We start from the raw sequence: 19,448 nt of genomic DNA on the forward strand, positions 1-19,448 counted from the left end.
TGTGAATCTTTGAGAATGAAGAATTAAAAACTCATAGAAAACCATAAACCTTCATCAACTCTGGAGGAAATCTGTTTTTTCTTTTCTTAATCTTTTATTCATCTCATTTTCTCTGTTTAAACTTTTTCTATTGTTTAATAATGAATTTGTTAGGGAAAAAAGTTTCAGAACCAGTTTAGGGTCAGAGGTCAGGAAGCTCTGAGGCTCTGCCTCTTTATGAACCACCCAGAAAACAACTTCCTGTTTTCTTTATTTATTGTTCAACCAACAGGAACATTTTCAGGAGAATTCAACCAATCACAGGTTACAGCACATGACATCATACAGTGGGACCGTCTGATTGGCCGGTCCGTCTCTAGGAAGACATTTGGTGGACAGCAGTGCAGGTAAGAAGGGGTGTGTCATCAGAGGGTGTTCATCGCCATGGTGATGAAGACAGTAAACAAAAACAAACATGGAAACAAAAACATCCAATCAGTGACTAACTCGTTAACTTAACTAATTAATTATCTAATTAACTAACGAGCTGCAGCTACAGGTAAGGAAACTAAGTCAGGTTATGGAAGATAGGCTGTTGCCATGGTTATTGAAGCTATTGTCTGATTGGCTGTGAATTAATCTGTTTCTATGACAACAGGAGAAACTGAGAAACCAGTTCCTGAACTGGTTTGTTTCCAGTGATGAACTGGTTTCCAGTTTAGTTTCTTTCCTTGTTATTAATTTGGTTTCATCTGTTTACACGTCAGTCTGACATCTGGATTCTGAACTGGACTGGACCAGAACTCAACCTTTTGATCATCAACCAGTTCAGGAACTGGTTTGTGTTCCAACATATGAACCAGTTCCTGAACTGGTTTGTGTTCCAAATTATGGACCAGTTCCTGAACCTGTTCACATTGACTGGTTTGAGTTTCTAATTGTTATGAACGTGTTTCTGATCTGATTTTAGGAATTAAATTGTAATAAATATTTAACATTTTTACTAATTTAATGAACTGAATTATTTTAGTTCATGTTGACAAACATTTATCTGTTTAGTCTTTTTGTCTTATTGTGTTTTTAAAGCTTTTTATATTTGATTTTATCTATGACGTAATTTATTTACCTTGTGAAACATTTTTAGTTTGAAATGATCGATATAAATAAATCTGATGTTGACAAATAATGTAAACAAACATAAATAAGCAGGATATAAATAAACATACAAATAAATTAAATGTGTATAAATAAATATGTATGGTGTGTATATTAAATAATTAGGTTTGATTCATGCAGATTATTTAATGCGCTGAGATTACTGTCATCTGATTGGCTGTCAGTGGCAGTGACATCACAGTGTTTCTGGGTTCTGATTGGTCTGTTTCAGGTTATAAACTGTAAAGGATCAAATCTCAGAAAACAGAATAATTTTATTTCAGTCACTGAGTCGGTCAGTGAAAACAAAACAGATCAGGGCAGTGAATGCACCACGAGTGTGGTCAGTGAATGCATCATGAATGAGTGAATCAGTTTGGGTCTCCAAGAGAAGAATCAAATCAATGAACCAGTAATGTGTGAAGTGATTCTGCAGCTCTATTTGGTCAGTGAATGCATCATAAATCTGGTCAGTGAACACGTCATGGATCTGGTCAGTGAATGCATCATGGATCCAGTCAGTGAATGCGTCACTGATCTTCCTGGCCGTCGATCCTCAGCTTGAAGGAAACCCGTCCAGCGAATTTGTCCCGTTCGCTGCCGGCCATCAGAGTGTTGGACGTCACCTTACACTCCACGTTGATGTCGGTGTTCAGAGAGGCGTTCAGGAACTTCACGGCCACCAGAGGCTGGGTGTAGTTCACCTGAGGGACCAAACACATCACACCTCAGAACCACTGATTCACCAGATTATAATCTGTGATCATCTGGGTTAGGATTAGGGATTGAGGACCTGCTGGATCCCCAATCTGATCCAGTTTGGCTGGAATCAGAAAATTCATAGGAAACTTTCTCCAGAACCAGTTTAGAGTTGATTCAGTTAAAATAATAAAGGAATAAAAGAGAGAAACAAAGAACTGATTCCTAAATCTGTAAATCTGATCAGTTTAACAGAACCAGAATAGAACCGGTCCAAGTCCACAGCCCTGAGGAACGACTCTATTTTTAATAACAGGAGAAATAATGAGATGAATCTGATCCTACAGTTTTACTGACGGCTGGTAAAGACTCGAGTTTTCTGGTGAACGAGTCTCTGCCGAGTCCCGACTGCAGGTTATTAACAGGTTATTATCAGGTTATTAACAAGTTATTATCAGTACTGACTGAGTACTACAGAATAGTTAGTATTAATATTACAGTAATATTAATACTGACTGTATTATTATAATATTAATGTAATATTGTAAGTGAATACTACAGAACTAGTCATACTCAGTACCTACAGTGGTAATCCAGCCGGTTCTGGTCCAGACTGACTGAGTTACCTGAGCTTTGTTCCCGTAGTACGGATAGTACATGAGGTTAAAGGTCGCGTTAACAGGAAAGTAGGTCAGAGGTCCCATCTTCTCTCTGTCCTCCTTCTGCAAACAAACAACATGAGACGTTCAGGAACTGCGGGTCATATCTATCTATCTATCTATCTATCTATCTATCTATTTATCTATCTATTTATCTATCTATCTATCTATTTATCTATCTATCTATCTATCTATCTATCTATCTATCTATCTATCTATCTATCTATCTATCTATCTATTTATCTATCTATTTATCTATCTATCTATCTATCTATCTATCTATCTATCTATTTATCTATCTATCTATCTATCTATCTATCTATCTATCTATCTATCTATATCTCAGCTGTTATGTTCAGTCAGGACAGAAATCAATCAATCAAACATCCATCAATAACTGACCCATTTCCTGGGACTCACTCTGATCAGCCATAACATTATGACCACTGATGGACCTCAGGTCTTTCCTCCTTGACCTGTCAGGTTTCACCTTCTGATCTTTGCTGCAGATCATAAAGTTGTTCTCCTGGTTCCTTGATGTTCAGCAGCAACAGATCCTACAGTTTTACTGACGACTGGTAGAGACTCGAGTTTACTGGTGAACGAGTCTCTGCCAAGTCCCGGCTGCAGGTTATTATCAGGTTATTATCAGTACTGACTGAGTACTGCAGCACTATTAGTATTAATATTACAGAAATATTAACACTGACTGTATTATTATATTATTAATGCAATATTGTAACTGAGTTCTACAGAACTAGTCATACTCAGTACCTACAGTAGTAATCCAGCCGGTTCTGGTCCAGACTGACTGAGTTACCTGAACTTTCTTGCTGTTTCACATCAACCAGTTTGAGCTGCTGGTTCTAATACAGCAGATCTATGGTTATGGTTGGGGGTTTTTTTGTTTGTTTTTTTTGGCGCCGGCACAGCTGGCTGCTTGCAGACGCAGCTCCCGTCGTGTGTGTTAATCTGTGTATATTTGCTGTAACCGATTAAGGATCCGTGCTTAAAGAACCCATAGATCATCAGTTAAGCTTTCCACAATGGCTGGATGTGGTTCTGTCGCTATTCTCTGCGTTCTTCTGCTACTTTTTCTACTCTTTGTTACGGAGAACCTCGCCGAGCGGAGTAGAGGCATTGTTTGCTCGCGTGAACAGCTGATTGCGCTGTGTGGGTCTCTGCTGCTGCCCAGAGACGGGCCTGTGGTCCGGAGGAGTTACGGAGGAGACGACTGGGCTGCAGGTCTGGAGTTAAACGGAGGGAGAAGAGGAGACGACACAAACCAGCGGTACCGGCGATTATTGTGGGGAACGTGAGGTCTTTGGTAAATTGGACAGACGAACTCACGGCACTGGTTAGGACCCAGAAGGAGTACTGGGAGTGCAGTACCTCTGCTTCACGGAAACCTGGCTACACTCGCTTATTCCGGACTACAGCGTGGAGGTTCCTGGATTTTCCTTGGTGCGGGGGGACAGGGACTTTTCCAAGAGTCGGAAGAAGAAGGGCGGCGGGATTGCACTTTATGTGAGTGAGAGGTGGTGTAATCCCAGTCATGTTAACGTGAAGGAACAGATTTGTAGCCCGGACATTGAACTTCTGGCTGTGGGAATGCGGCCGTGTTATTTACCGAGGGAGTTTACATCCGCCATTTTGATCGCTGTTTACATTCCTCCATCAGCTGATGCAGCGGTGGCCTGTGACGTCATTAGCTCTACCGCAGCCAGACTCCAGACTCAACACCCGGACGCCTTCATGGTCATCACAGGTGACTTTAACCATGCCTCATTGGACAAAACTCTACACAACTTCCAGCAGTATGTTGACTGTCCCAACAGGGAAAACAAAATGCTGGATCTCCTGTATGCTAATGCCAAAGATGCATACAGCGCCACAGCCCTGTCCCCCCTTGGCAGGTCGGACCACATCTTGGTAAGGATGACTCCCAAGTATGTCCCTCGACTGAGTAGGCAGCCTGTGCGCATCAGGACGGTGAGGAGGTGGACACAGGAGGCAGCTGAGGCACTGCAGGACTGCTTTGGGTCGACAGACTGGGATGTGCTCTGTGGGCCTCATGGGGAGGACATCGACAACATGTCTGACTGCATCACGGACTACATCAGATTCTGTGAGGACACTGTCATGCCAGCCCGGACTGTGCGCTGCTTCTCCAACAACAAACCCTGGATTACCAGCGACCTGAAGGCACTTCTAAACAAAAAGAAGATGGCTTTCAGGTCTGGAGATAAGGAGGAGCAGAGGAGAGTCCAGCGTGAACTCAGAGAGACACTGAGGACATGCAAGGACAACTACAGGAGGAAGCTTGAGTCCAAACACGAGCAGAACAGTGTGAAAGATGTGTGGAAAGGAATGAAGAACATCGCTGGGATCAAGGGGAAGGACACACAGACATCTGGGAGCCTGGATAGAGCAAACCAGTTCAACCAGTTTTTCAACAGGTTTAGCTCACCTCCTGCTACTCCCCTACCACCACCATCCCCCCACACATCCACACTGCCCCAAGTCGTTCAATCCACCTACCGGCATTCTCCTGCACACCACCTCTCCTTCAGCCCCCCATCCCCCCATCTCCACTGCAGACAACAACACCTACCCCCAGCTAACGGTGACTACAGGCCAGGTTAAGAGACAGTTGGAGCGATTACACCAGGGGAAGGCTGCAGGACCTGATGGCATTACACCACGGATCCTGAAGACCTGCTCCATCCAGCTGGCCCCTGGACTGGCACACATGTACAACCTGAGCTTGAGGCTGGAGAGAGTCCCGCTGCAGTGGAAGACATCACATGTGGTTCCTGTTCCCAAGAAGCCAAGGCCATCCGACCCAGAGGACTACAGACCAGTCGCTCTCACATCTCATGTGATGAAGGTCATGGAGAGACTGGTCCTGGCCCAGCTGAGGCCTCAGGTGAGGATGTTTCTAGACCCCCTGCAATTTGCCTACCAGCCCCACTTAGGAGTGGACGATGCCGTCATCTTCCTGCTGCAACGAGCGCTGTCGCACCTGGATGGTGGAGGAGACACTGTGAGAATCACATTCTTTGATTTCTCCAGTGCCTTCAACACCATCCAGCCTCTGCTGCTGGGTGAGAAGCTGCGGAGGATGGGTGTCAACGACTCAGTGATCTCCTGTGTCGTGAAAACTGGCATAGGGTTGTGAGATCTTTCCAGGTACATGCAAAAAACAGAGCATAAAGGCCTGAGAGAAATAAGTAATCTTGCAGTTTGATTTAAGTATAATTATAAATAAATATATATATATGTGAGTGCACATGTAAACACTGAATGATTTTCTGTAATGTATTTTTGTATCTTGATCTGTAATGATTATAAAAACATGATGAGTATGGTTGATAATTATGTGTGTGATTTACAATCATATTTGATAATTAATAATGGATTACAGAAACGTGTTGATTCAAAAACATACTCAAAGTTATGATGAATGTAAATGATAAAATGATTGTGTTAATGATTTATAATGAATTAACAGGAATGTGATGATTTAAAAAGATGGAAGCTGAGTGGAGCGGGTGATGAGGAGGGGAGTTTAAGGAAGTACAGATTGCGAAAGATGTCATCTGCCTCGCAAAAAGGGGAAGTTCACCTGATGTTTAGCGCTGTGAGTCACGCAGGGGCTGATGGTTGGGAAAGGTTGGGACTTTCCACCGACTCATCGAACGTTCAAGAAGTCACGTACGCCGTCTCCCCCCATACACAACCATGGGCTGAGATAGTATTAAAGACGGCAGAAAGAGGAACAAACTGTTCTTAGTCCGCGGCGCTGAAGACAAGTCAACAGGAGGACGCAGAGGAAAGATCAGCAGAGGACCGCACCCTGGAGCTACGGGGAAGTTGAGACTTTGTGCCGCCAAGAAGGGACAAGATCCATCAGCCCCCAGCCCTGGCTCCTGATTCTACTGCCGACTCTGCCTCAACCCAACGATCTCAAACCAACTGCAACAGACTTGGAGAAAAGACAAAGATCCCGAGAGGGATAAAGAATTGGATGTTCGAAGGACAAGGACCAATTCTGCTTTGCTTCTATTCTAAAGAGGATTTTTCCACACAAAGGCAAAGATTCTGAACCAAGGAATTAAAGACTTCTGTTGCCAAGATCAACTACCATCTGGGTATGAGTTAAACTGCTCCCTAAAAGCCTCTCTCAGTTTATTAGTGACACAGGTCAGGGAAGGGAGTTAGGATAATATGTTTGGGTTATGTTGATTTTATTATTTTAAATTAGTACTGTAATCTCCAATAATTAATTTGTATGTCACTTACCCCTGCTAAAGCTTGCTTAATAAAAATATCTTTATAAAATTTTATAGAGGTTGGTGGACATTGAAATTAATTGAGTCACTGATTGTTTTAGTTTCTCCAATTAAAGTAAAATCAGTGTACATGATTCCAGTAATGTGGAGGCTTCGGACTTTCCTTTAGTGAGTATAAAAATAACGATCCTGGGACTTGAATCTAAGTCACTAAATCTAATCTAGCCGTTTCCAAGTGCAGGTTATTTAAGAGAGAGGGCTACCGTTAACAGAAGTGGTTATTGGGACTACGCAGCTGTGAGGGCTACTCAGTTGACTGTTCCTTAACTGTAGAGGGTCGTAACTTCTGGATCGAAGGTAGTTAGAGCTAGACGAGCCTCTCTCACCACCAGTTTAAACAGATTATCTCTAATAGACCTCCTGTAGGGTAAGACCCAGGTCTTAGAGATATTCCGGACCTGTTAGACGGAGAACTGGTCAGTAGTCAGCTCAGAGGAGTTGTGAGGAGTGGGCGGGGCTGACTATTGCTAGAGTAACGAACACCTGGGTTACTGACTACTTGACAGGCAGGCCACAGTTTGTCCGTCTGGGCAGTGTCCTGTCTGATGTGGTGGTCAGTGACGTAGGAGCTCCACAGGGAACTGTGCTTTCTCCCTTTCTCTTCACCTTGTACACCACTGATTTCCTGTACAACTCTGAGTCATGTCACCTACAGAAGTTTTCTGATGACTCAGCGGTTGTCGGGTGTATAGGGGAAGGAGGGGAGGGGGAGTACAGGACACTGGTGGACAGCTTTGTGGAGTGGTCTGAGCAGAATCACCTGAGGCTCAACATTAGTAAGACCAGAGAGATGGTGATTGACTTCAGAAGAAAGAAGATACCTTCACGGCCACTAAAGGTCAAAGGGGAAGTGGTGGAGGAGGTGGAGGATTACAAATACCTGGGAGTTGTAATCGGCAACAGACTGGACTGGGAATCTAACACTGACGCTGTGTGCAGGAAGGGGATGAGCAGACTCTATTTTTTAAGGAAGCTGAGATCCTTCAATGTGTGCAGCAAGATGTTGGAGACCTTTTATCACAGTGTTGTTGCCGGCGCCATCTTCTTTGCTGCTGTGTGTTGGGGAAGCAGCATCAGAGCCAGCGACTCTAATAGACTAGACAAAATCATCAGGAAAGCTGGCTCTGTACTGGGACTAAGGCTGGAGTCCCTGGAAACTGTGGTGGAGAGGAGGACACTGAAGAAGGTTCTGTCTATTATGGACAATAAACAGCAGCCTCTCCACCACATAGTGGACAGACAGCGGAGCTCCTTCTCACATAGGCTGCTCCAGCTCCGCTGTTGTAGGGACAGATACAGGAAATCCTTCCTGCCACTGTACAATAAAAGCTAAATCATTGTTCTGCACTAATCAGTCCAATTTTACACAACTGCACTGTGGCACACTGCTGTACATATATTTACATACATTCTGTTCTGCATTTTTTGAATCTTTGCAAGGACTGCTCTAAGCTGCTTTTATATTAACAGCATTTCATATTTTTACAATTTATAGACAACTACTACTCAGTGGTAGTTGTTATTGTGTCTTGTCTCTATGCAGTAACTGCGAAATAATTTCCCTGCTGGGATGAATAAAGTACTTCTATTCTATTCTATTCTATTCTATTCTATTCTATTCTATTCTATTCTATTCTATGTTACCATCCACTACACGGCTCCCCACAGCGTTACCCTCTTTGTAAAGATGGAGACAAATGGATAGACAGCGACTGAGACAGGTGGACGCAGTCTGACCTTTGCTCCACAGGTGACATAAGGAGACTGTCCGTCCTTCCCAGGTAACATCCCGATCACCTGCAGAGAGACGGTGGAAGGATTGGGTCAGTGATGCAGCTCTGCAGCGCCACCTTCTGTAGAAGTCCAACCCTTTACCTGCAGTTCCCTGTAAAGACCAGTGATGCTGAAGCTCAGCATCACCAGCTGCTGGTCTCCAACCAGGAAGTAACTCAGAACTTTTATTCATCGGGTTTTGTCTCACCAGATTCTACATGATGATCGGATCCAGTTTAGAAACAGAAATAGAATCGGTTCTGGTTTAGTCGGATCCACTCCATTAAACACTAAATCCAGTTTAGTTTATTATTTTGATATCTGGAAGGTTTCTAAGGAAACTCAGCAGATCTTGAGCTTTGCAGCAATTCCTCATCCTGAGCAGCAGGAGGCGACAGAGGAGAGAAAAACTCCTGAAACAACTTTAAATTTTAACTCATAAAAACCCATAAAATAACTTCAATCTTTGAACTTGAACATCAACACAACGAATTGGAAGGACTTGTGACAGCAAACAGGAAGTGTGCTGTCACAAACAGGAAGTGTGCTATCACAAACAGGAAGTGTGTTCCAGGTTCGGCCATCTTAGACTTCAGTCCCAGCCTTGACCTGTGGATCACTGGACCGAGTCAGAACCGGCTGGACCGTGGAGTTCCTCAGGAATCGGCTCTTGGTCCAGAGTTTTTGTCAGTCTATGAACTTCCTGTAGATTTTTAAAAACGGCCATCTTTATCCGTTGCTATGGAGACGACCGGCAGGTTTACATGAACCTGACCTTTAACTCTCTGAGTCTCAACTTTTGGACGACGAGCAGCAGATTAAATCTTCTCATCCTCTCTGACAGACAAACACACCTGGATGCTTCATCGGGTCAGAACCCGACCTACCCGGTTCAGTTTGATCAGGATGCAGGGCTGGGCTTTGCTGTAACCATAGAAACGGTCCTCCATCCCTGAGCAGTCGCCCAGCATGGTGCGGTTGAACTGACAGGAGCGTTTGGGATTGTTCCTCACCTGGAGACAGGAAGGGGCGGAGTCAGAACGGATCAGAACCTCAGAACCGGCCCGGTTCAATGACAGCAGTTATCAGAACCCAGCTGGCGGTTCAGATTGGAACATCAGAGGTCAAAGGTCAGAGAGGAATCCAGTCTGACCCGAATTTCTCTGACATCTAACTGAGGTTTTGGTCCAGAACCGGTCCGACTAGTTCTGGTTCCAATCAGAGACCAGAGCTCTGATTGGTCAGCAGCAGGTGAACAGGTGAACTCTGACCCCCCCTACAGGTGAGATCAGCAGTTTACCTCTCCGCTGTCCTCCTGGACGAAATACTGATCAGGTGAGCAGGCGTCGTTCAGCTGCACCTGGTGGCTGTCGTTGTAGGCTGGACAGGTGAGACGGGAGGGACAGGTAGGAGGGACGGGTGGAGACAGGTGGAGACATTGAGGTGGAGAGAAGCTTCAGTTAGAACCACTGAGACACACCTGAACAGGTAAACATTCAGTCAGACTGCAGGAAACTTTTCCAGGTATGTAAACTTGTGGTCTCACAGGTCAGGAAGGAGTTGAGGTTCTGGACGAAACCGTTCCAACTCTCTGGGTCCGACACAGAGAACCTGATCTCCAGCTGGTCGCCTTTAGGACGGATCATCATACCTGGAACAGGAGAACCAATCAGGAAGCAGCTTGTTAGAGAGAACCAATGAGGAGGCTGGTTAGAGGAAGCTAAGTTTAGCTTGTAGCTCATTAGTGATAAATATTCATAAAGAATTATAAACACCAGGTTTAATGTTTTGTCTTTATTCTGCTGATGTTTAAAAACTATTTTCTGTTTCTGGTTCCTCTGAAGTTTTGGGAAATAATTTGATCCGGATGAAAAACCAAATCATGACGGAGCAAAAACTTTATTTGCTTGTTTCAATTTAGTAAATTTATTTTGTAATTTCAATCTGTATGATTTTATAGTTAAAGGAAACTCAGCTGGTGATCAGACCAGAACTTCTGTTGGACCAGAACTTCTGTCGGACTAGACGTTTGCTGAGCTTGACCCGGTTAATCAGAACCTGATGAGTGATAGACTGGGAAACCGGGCCGGGTTCTGGTTCTGTTCTAAAGTAAATCTAGGTGAATATTAGTGATCAGGTTTGGTTCTTGGTTAGTTAATTTTTCCATATTTATCAATATTTAAACTCTTTGCTGATGATTCTTCTTTATACCTGGTGAACCCGGTACTGGTACCAGATGGGTCAGAACTTGATCCAGTAGTGAGGATGGAGGTCAGAGTCTCAGAGGATGAAGGGAAGCTAAATCTAGTCACTAAAACAACTTCCTGCATCTACAGATCAGAAGGAGGGACTTCCTGTCTAAACAGGAAGTAGTTTATCTCTGGAGTTCTGCTGAGTCGGGTTCTGGTTCCTGGAGGAAACCAGTCTGAACCAGAGGAAGATCCAACTGGAGATCTGAAGGTTCACTGGGTCAGCTGGTTCCAGCACCAGTAAAGGTCAGAGGTCAGACCTTTACTATTAAACATCATAAACTTTATAAAATTAAACAGAATTTATTTTCAGTAAATTTTATAAAGTTTCTGTTTCTGTTCCATCTTCACCTGAGAACAGGAACCTCTGGATAACCAGGTGTTTCTCCTCTCACCTTTGCCTATCACCATGGTAACAGGTCTACTTCCTCTCACCTGTTACCATCACCATGGTAACAGGTGCGTTTCCTCTCACCTGGCGTGTCCAGCTGGTCCTGCCAGGTGGGCTTGTAGTCGTCCAGCGTCAGCAGCAGGATGTACATGGTGAGAGCGAAGAGACCAGCCAGGAACAGATAGAAGATCAGATAGAAGAGGAGGACCAGGCCTGAGGAAGAGGAGGAGGAGGAAGAGGGATGAAGGGCAGGATGGGTCAGAGCAGCAGTTACCCCCACCCAACATTATTACCCCCATTTACCCTCCTACTACCCATAATCCCCTCTGATCTCCAGCTGTCGGCTCTTTGATCCTCTGATGACCCACATTCTGGGGGGAGGGGTTGGGGTTACCATGGCAACAGGGAGCATTGGTAGCTACAGGCTAACTAGCTCAACTAGCATCAATATGTGGGTTGCCATAGCAACAAGCAGGTCAGCTGATCCTGGACAAGTTAAACCCAGGAATGATGTTCACCTGGACCCGGATACCAGAACAGGAACCGACCCAGAACCTTCATCTGGGCCGTGTCTTCAGAACCTCTGATCGGAGCTCTGCAGAACCTCACTAGAACCCTCAACACCACAGGAAGTTCTGGAACTGGACTGGACCGGTTCTGGAGAACATCTGGACACCACCGGGTCAGAACCATGTTCCTCTGTCAGAACCGGCCTCCAGGTCCACTAGGAGGCCTATCAGAACCACCGGACTCAGATTCAGTCTTGTTCTCCAGAACCGTAGCCATCGAACGGGTCGGCAGGTAGAACTAAGAACCAACCAGAACCAGAACCAGTCTGAATCAGGGACTTGGAGACTCTGTGATGATTGACTCCAAGTCTTCTGGTCATGTGACTGTTGCCATGGAAACACTCAGCCAGCCAGAGAGAAGGAGTCCTGTCCCTTTAAGACAGCGGTGGGCAGTCCTGGTTCTGGAGGTCCGGTGTCCTGCAGCTCTTAGACGTCTCTCTGATCCAACAGCTGAATCTCCTCCTGGTGCCGTCAGGTTCTCCAGGTTCTGCTGATGACCTCATTATTTGACCCAGGTGTGTTGAAGTAGAGACACATCTAAAGGTTGCAGGAACCGGGGCCTCCAGCCCTCTGGCCCTCCGGCCCTCTGGCCTGGAGTTGCCCCCCCCCTGCTTTAAGAGGAGCCTGGTCCAATCAGAGCGGCCGATGGTTTAATCCAGATTAACACAGGGAGGGGGGGTCAGCCCCACTGCATCATGGGAGATATTATCCTCAGAGACAGTTACATAAACCCATCAGAACCAGAACTGGACCAGGCCAGTGTCTGACCCAAAGGGGCGTGGCCTAACCCGGAGCGTCAGACCTGAGAGGTCAGAGGTCACGAGTCCCAAACCCGTAAATGTATTAAATATCTTTTAATCAACAATCACAAATTATTTAATGATAATAAAACCGTCTCCATGGCAACCAGCAGCACAACAAACATCTGATCAATAAATGAATCATCATTGATTAAAACTGATAATCAATAATCTCTAGATCACTTCAGACCTACTGGTTCTGGTTGGGTCCGGTTAGTGGTTCCAGCAGAACTGGCCGGGTTCTACTGAGGTTCTGACATGATTACTGGACCAGAACCAGAACCATCAGACGGGCTAACAGCTTGGTGGTGGCAGCATCATGCTGAGGGTTCCGGGTCAGTCCAGAACCAACCCGGGTCCAGTGGACCAGTTTAATTACAAAATCACCAGAACCAGAACCAGACCTGGTACCAGATAATCAACTAAAACCTGGAGGTCAGTCACCTGGTACCGGCACCACCTGCTGGTGGTTCTGATGGAGGACGGGTTCTGGTCCATCTGCTGGTTCTGCAGCAGTGTGACGTCACAGCGGATCAATGAAGTGATGAAGAGGAGCTTCCTTGGCCTTCATCTCTAATAATCAGCCTCATGGATCAATAATCTGACCTGAACGCGCGCGCACTCACCCCAGCTCGTGCCCGTGCGGCCCAGCAGCTCGTGCGTGCGCGGGTTCCAGAAAAAGTCCCGCCAATCGCTGGCGGCGCGGCGGGAATCCTCCTTTGATCCGGACATGACGCTGAGGATGAGGAGGATGAAGATGCAGCGAGGATCGATCAGGAGGATGAGGAGGGTGATGGAGGTGATGATGAAGGACACCGAGACGCTGCGTTCAGCCCTGCTGAGATGACGTCATCGGGCCAATCACGGAGCGGCTGTCATCGAGGCCCCGCCCCCCGAGGCTGATTCACTGTGACGTAACGGAGGGACGTCTCTCCTCGCGCTGTCTGGGAGGTTCGTGACGTAACAATAAAGGAAACGCTGCGGTGTTTGACGGGATCAATAGAGGATCAATAGAGGATCAATAGAGGATCAATAGTGGATCAATAAAGCTCCGATCATTTTTATCTTCAGGCCAAAATCACAGTTATCAATATAAACTCCATTATATTGATTATTATATAATTATTGTCCTTTTATGAATAAGAAAACAACAAAATGTTCAGAAATATTCAGACATGATGTTTTTTAGCTTGTACATTTTATTGGTCCAACATTTTTTAAAATATAAATTATAAGTGAACCTGGATGCTCCTAAAAAATACTTCATAAATAATAAAGGTTGAGAAATTTAATATAAAATTATTCATAATGTTTATCCAGTTAAAGCATTTTTGATAAAAATATATAAATGTCATTTGGACCCTTTGTGGACTTTCTGTAAAAATAATGAAGAAAAACTTGTTCATTTTTTTGGGATTGTTGTTATGATAAAATATTGTCAAAAAATCTCAATATTTCTTTAACACATCAGGATGTTTTGTTTGAAACGGAGAAATGTGAAACAGAATGTTTATATGCTGTTAACTTTTTATAATTCATGGTAAATATTATATTCACACTAAAAATATTTACAACAAAAGCCTAATTTCCAGATTTTTTTATGTTCTATTAATATCTATTTAGTATCAGACTTTTTTGTTCTCTTCATTTTGACCAACAGCATTAAAACAAATCGGTCATATTCTATTTTTACCTGTTTGATTATAATATTAACATCGGCATTTAGCCGCATTTTTATGGGTTTAGTTAATATTCAGCTAGTTGAACCTGAATCCAGATCCATAACTCATAAAGCAGATGAACTTTTTCTCAGTAGTGAAAAACCTCAGCATGTAGCGGCCTGTTGGAATAAACAGCAGGAAGTTCCAAACAGTTTAATCTGGACTTTTCTGGTCATAGACACCATAAAAACTGTAGCATGAAATAAAAGGATACAGAATTGTTGGACATGTTTAACTCTTGTATAAAATTAACATATTAATGTTCATACATACAAAAAAAGAGAATACGTTGTGTCCTTAGCTCATCAACATACACAGTTTTGTTTTTAAATAAACATTTCTTATCACAAATTACAATTATATTATATTTATACCTCATTCTGCTTTCCAAGGGCATTTTAACGATTTTCTTCGGGTTCCCTCTAGTGATGTGTCGGTCGCGAACGATCCGGCTCTAAGAGCCGGCTCTTTGAAGTGAACGATTGGAACCGGCTCCACAATGGGAGCCGTTTTAGGACCCTATTTGGGAGCCGGGTTTTTTTCTACAGTATATCGCTGTCTCTCTGCCTCCCTGTCGTTCTGCTTGTGCTCTGCAAGTGCCAGAGCCGATAGTTTTTCCCCACATCGTTTTTTTTTTGTCCTGCGGTGCCTCGCTGTCTCTCCGCCCCTTCTCCCTCTCCTTGCGCGTTTTGCTCTTCTGCCAGTGCTAGAGCTGAGAGGTTTTTTCCCCTCGGTCGGTCCACTGGCCTCATGTCAAGCGTGTGCTCCACATCTGACCAATCACACATAGTTTCAATTAATAATGTGGCGGGAAAACACTGAAAAAAAAGTTTATCTCCACTTTTTTTGTGGAAACGGCAGGCAGTTGGCCAAGCTGTATAGCGTTGGTCGGCAGGTGTTTATGTACAGACACTCAGTCAGCGATCAAGAAGCACAGAAAGAAGGGGAGTCAGTGTGAGAACTGAATAGGTGAAAATAAATGAGTGACAGAAAACGGAGCAAGATTTGGACTCATTTTAATGCTACATCAAGCTCCAGGGCAGAGTGCAGACTGTGCAAAGTCAGCATTTCCTATCTGCAGGCTGACAAACAACCTGCACAGCCACATGCGGACATCACACGCATCGGTATTGCTGGAGGAGTCAGGCCAGAAAGGGAACCACAACCTTCTGACAGCGCGAGTGCAACAACTACTGCAGCTGCTTCTTCAGGTGCAAGAACATCAACTGCTCCTTCGGCAACAATGTCTGCCCCCATTCCTACATCCCAGCCTGGATCCCACCTTCCTGCATCCACAACCCAGAGCTCTATGAAGCAGTTCCTGCAGAAGTCTCTAACTCCAGCAAGACAGAGCGCAATCGACGAGGAGCTTGCCAAGATGGTGGCACGTGATTTCCAGCCCTTTTCCAGAGGATGTCGGATTTAGGAGTTACTGCCATGCCCTCAATCCCATGTCTGCCCTCCCCAGCCGAAAAACCCTGTCACAGAAAATAATCCCAGGCCTATATGATGCAGCACGGGCCTCCCTGCAAGAAAGGGTGAAGAGAGCCTCAGCTGTATGCTTGACCACTGACTGCTGGACTTCCCGCACCACCACATCATTTATGTCTGTCACCTGCCATTTCATTGAAAACTACAGTATGGTGTCATCTCTGCTGGACTGTTTTGAGTTTAGTGACAGGCACACATCCGAAAACCTGGCAGAAGAGCTCCTCCGAGTGGCAAGAGAATGGGGGGTGGAAAACAAAGTTGTGTGTTGTGTCACAGACAATGCAGCCAACATTACAAGAGCCATCCAGCTGTTGAAATGGACACACCATCCATGCCTGGCACACACCATTAATCTATTTGTGAGAAATGCTCTGAGGGCTATGAAGCCCACTGTGGACAAAGCGAAGGCAATAGTGGAATTTTTCCACCGAAGCACAGCAGCCACCCAAAACCTTAAATCCACTCAGCGGCAGATGTCTATGGCAGAGCTTAAGCTCAAACAGGAGTGTGTCACCCGGATTCCATATGATCCAGCGAATGCTTGAATCAAAGGATGCGGTTATCGCAACATTGGCAGTGATCAATGCAGCTGTGGCTCCTCTCAGCCAAGAGGAGTGTGAGGCTCTGCAAGAGGCCTGCAGTGTCCTGGAGCCCTTGGACCAGGTCACAGTGGAGGTCAGCGCAGAGAGGTACAGTGTTCAAACATCATCTCATTGAACTTTACTATAATATTACTATTAAAATTTATTATGATGTTATTATCATTGTAATTTTTTTACTTGTTAAATTATTTATTTGACAAACAGGTTTAGAAGTGGCTGAAAATAATACTACTAAATAAATAAAATTATTAGTATGTAAAGCAATTTAGAAATGAAACTTAAAATAATATTGCTAAATAGGCTATATAAATAAATATTATATAAAATATAATATTTTGATGCTTCTTTCTTCAGGTATGTTGCCGCCTCCAAAATGCTGGTACTGTGCAGGGGTCTTCAGAGAGTGACAGCAGAGCACCAGAGCAGAGGAACCACAGAGAGCGTGAAGGAGTTGGTGAATTCTCTCTGTTCAAGCATGGACACAAAATGGAGTACAACACAGTTCTGTCCGAAACCACCATCCTCCACCCCCGTTTCAAAAAGGTGGCCTTTAATGACAACCGAGCAGTCGACGAAGCCCTCCAAAGAATAACTACAGCAGCATCAAGGTATAGGCAGTCATCTCACCTGCAAGGGGGTCATGGAGGAGAGGAGGGAGCAGCAGCACGTGAGCTGGAGGAGCCCCAAGCATCGGCTGTTTGGAGGTTTTTTGAGGAGCGGGCAAGTGGAGACACTGCAACCAGGAATCCTACAGCTGATGCTATTCTGGAAGTGAGGTCCTACCTTGAGGAACCTCTTTTCCAGCGGAGTGCCGACCCACTGAGCTGGTGGGAGACAAAGGCACTGATCTATCCACATCTCTCTCACCTGATGGCACGTAGACAGTGCAGAGTGGCAACATCCGTCCCCTCAGAGAGGATCTTCTCTAAAACTGGACAGATCATAACTGAGAGAAGGAACAAGATCAGCCCTGCCAAGCTGAGACACCTGGTGTTTCTCAACGCCAATCTGTAAGTCTTTGAGTGATTTAATACAGTGAGTTCTTCATCTAGTGGTTCAAAACTTGTGTTGTTCACATGTTTTTTATCCTTCATAGTTTTATACTTGAATTTAATAGCAATGTATTTGATATTTGTATTGTGGCACCTTTTCTGTTATGAAGCTGCTTTGATACTTTTTCGTATTGTGGTGGTTGTTTGTATTTATATTTAACTGTTTAATTTATTTTAAGTTATTTTTGTGGAAGTGGTGCTATTTTGTGATAATTTAATTGGTTATAATAAAAGGTTTATTTATAAAGCACCATAGAGACTGGAAGAACGTGAGGAGAGTGGTGCGGACAGCAGAGAGGATCATCGGGGCCCCCCTTCCCTCCATTCAGGACATTTCATCCCAGCGCTGCGTGTCCCGAGGCCGAAACATCATCAGTGACCCCTCACACCCTCAGCATGGACTGTTCTCCCTGCTGCCCTCTGGAAAGAGGTTCTGCAGCATCCGGTGCAGGTCCACCAGGTTCTGAAACAGTTTTTTCCCACTTGCCATCAGACTGCTGAACTCTTAACTGGACTGCACTTAAAATCTGGTCTCCACTTTATACCTTGCACATGTACAGAGCTAAATAACTTCTATTTTACTGTCAGTCCTGCACTTTATATTTTATATTCATATTTTATACTGTATTTTATTTTATTCTGGAGTAACCTCACAACATTGGAACCTCAAAACATTGTCCTGAGCCGTATGCAACGAAATTTGGTTCTGTATTCACCCTGTGCATGAAAATGATAATAAAGTCAGTCTAAGTCTAAGTCTAAAAGCATTGTTATGCGGCATTTTTACTCATCATAAGTGCTTAACAATGTCAATAATGAAACAAAATATTATAAAATTAGGTTTAAGCTATTAATTAATTAATAATGTCAAAAATATATATGGGGAGCCGTTTGGGAGCCGAAAGAGCCGGATCTCCACAGTAAGAAGAGCCATTAGAGCCGCATCTCGAAAAGGAGCCGAAAATCCCATCACTATTGGCTACATACCCCCGATACCTGGGGGTATGCCGGGTCCATAACCCATCGGACGAGGTGAGGGGAGTTAGAGAGTTTTAAATTCTACCCCTTTTCATCCGGTCAGATTCTCTAATAAAACAGAACCAGACAGAACAAGCAGACCCATTCTGGTTCTGATTTATGTGATTTATTATCCTGTGACGGAATCATCAGAAGTTCATGGAAACGGGACGGACTGAGGTCCTGCTGATACTTTTCTGAGCAGGACAGACCCGGTTCTGTCATGATCTGTGTTTTTCCTTGTTTATTTAGAGTTTTCTGTGTCGTTAAGTCTCTTCGTTGTCCTGTCCTCCCCTTGATTGTTCCCAGGTGTGTCTCGTCTCTGTGATTACCCTCCCGTGTATTTAACTCCACCTGTGTTCCTTGTTCGTCGTCGGGTCCTCGTCTATGTCTAGTCAGTTCGTCGTCAGTGTTTCCTTGTGCCTGCTGTTCGTTGTTTTGACTGGCTTTCCGTAATTAAAACATCATATTCATCATACCTGGGTCCGCTGCATCTGCCTCACCACTCTCACCACCCGCATTTCCTGACAGAAGGACCCGACCAGACCGAACGGTGAGGCTCGCTATTATGGACCCAGCTGGAGTGAGGTTCCCTCCGAAAAAGCAGAGCGGACCGAGGCGGAGATCCAGCAGGGAGGACAGGGAGCTAGCTGAAGCTCTCGCCGACCTGCAGCGGGAGCTTTTCCGGGGAACAAGGCTGGTGTTAGCACCCCCCGGGTACGGCCCCCGTCGATTCCTTCGTCCGGGAAGCCAGCGACCTGAGCCGCCGGTGGAACCGGCCCCTCGTCGCTTTCCGGAAACACCTCCTCCGCCGTCTACCCGGAGACAGCGACGTGAGCCGCCGGTGGACCCGGCCCCTCGTTGCTTTCCGGGAACACCTCCTCCGCCGTCTACCCGGAGACAGCGACGTGAGCCGCCGGTGGACCCGGCCCCTCG

The 19,448-nt window shown here is 45.0% G+C and overlaps 1 protein-coding gene across 1 annotated transcript; it reads right to left on the reverse strand.

Moving 5' to 3' along the window:
* Positions 1-233: 233 nt before the first annotated feature.
* On the reverse strand, positions 234-13,535 carry LOC114140615 (sodium/potassium-transporting ATPase subunit beta-2-like). Its single transcript, XM_028010721.1, has 8 exons — positions 13,256-13,535; positions 11,345-11,473; positions 10,167-10,271; positions 9,921-10,000; positions 9,508-9,633; positions 8,585-8,644; positions 2,460-2,555; positions 234-1,838 (listed from the first exon to the last, which is right to left on the reverse strand). The coding sequence occupies exons 1-8, from the start codon at positions 13,359-13,361 to the stop codon at positions 1,665-1,667; spliced, it is 876 nt and encodes a 291-aa protein (XP_027866522.1). The 5' UTR covers positions 13,362-13,535; the 3' UTR covers positions 234-1,664.
* Between the last annotated feature and the right edge of the window lie 5,913 nt (positions 13,536-19,448).

This window comes from Xiphophorus couchianus, chromosome 24 (genome assembly GCF_001444195.1).
Source record: "Xiphophorus couchianus chromosome 24, X_couchianus-1.0, whole genome shotgun sequence".
Lineage (NCBI taxonomy): Eukaryota > Metazoa > Chordata > Actinopteri > Cyprinodontiformes > Poeciliidae > Xiphophorus > Xiphophorus couchianus.

Excerpts from the sequence above, each read along its gene's own strand:
- LOC114140615 (XM_028010721.1), bottom strand. The coding sequence starts at position 13,361 with ATGTCCGGATCAAAGGAGGATTCCCGCCGCGCCGCCAGCGATTGGCGG. Across the intron at positions 9,634-9,920 it reads TCCAGGAGGACAGCGGAGAG|GTGAGGAACAATCCCAAACG; the intron begins GTAAACTGCTGA and ends TCCTGTCTCCAG. Across the intron at positions 8,645-9,507 it reads TCCTGATCAAACTGAACCGG|GTGATCGGGATGTTACCTGG; the intron begins GTAGGTCGGGTT and ends GTCTCTCTGCAG.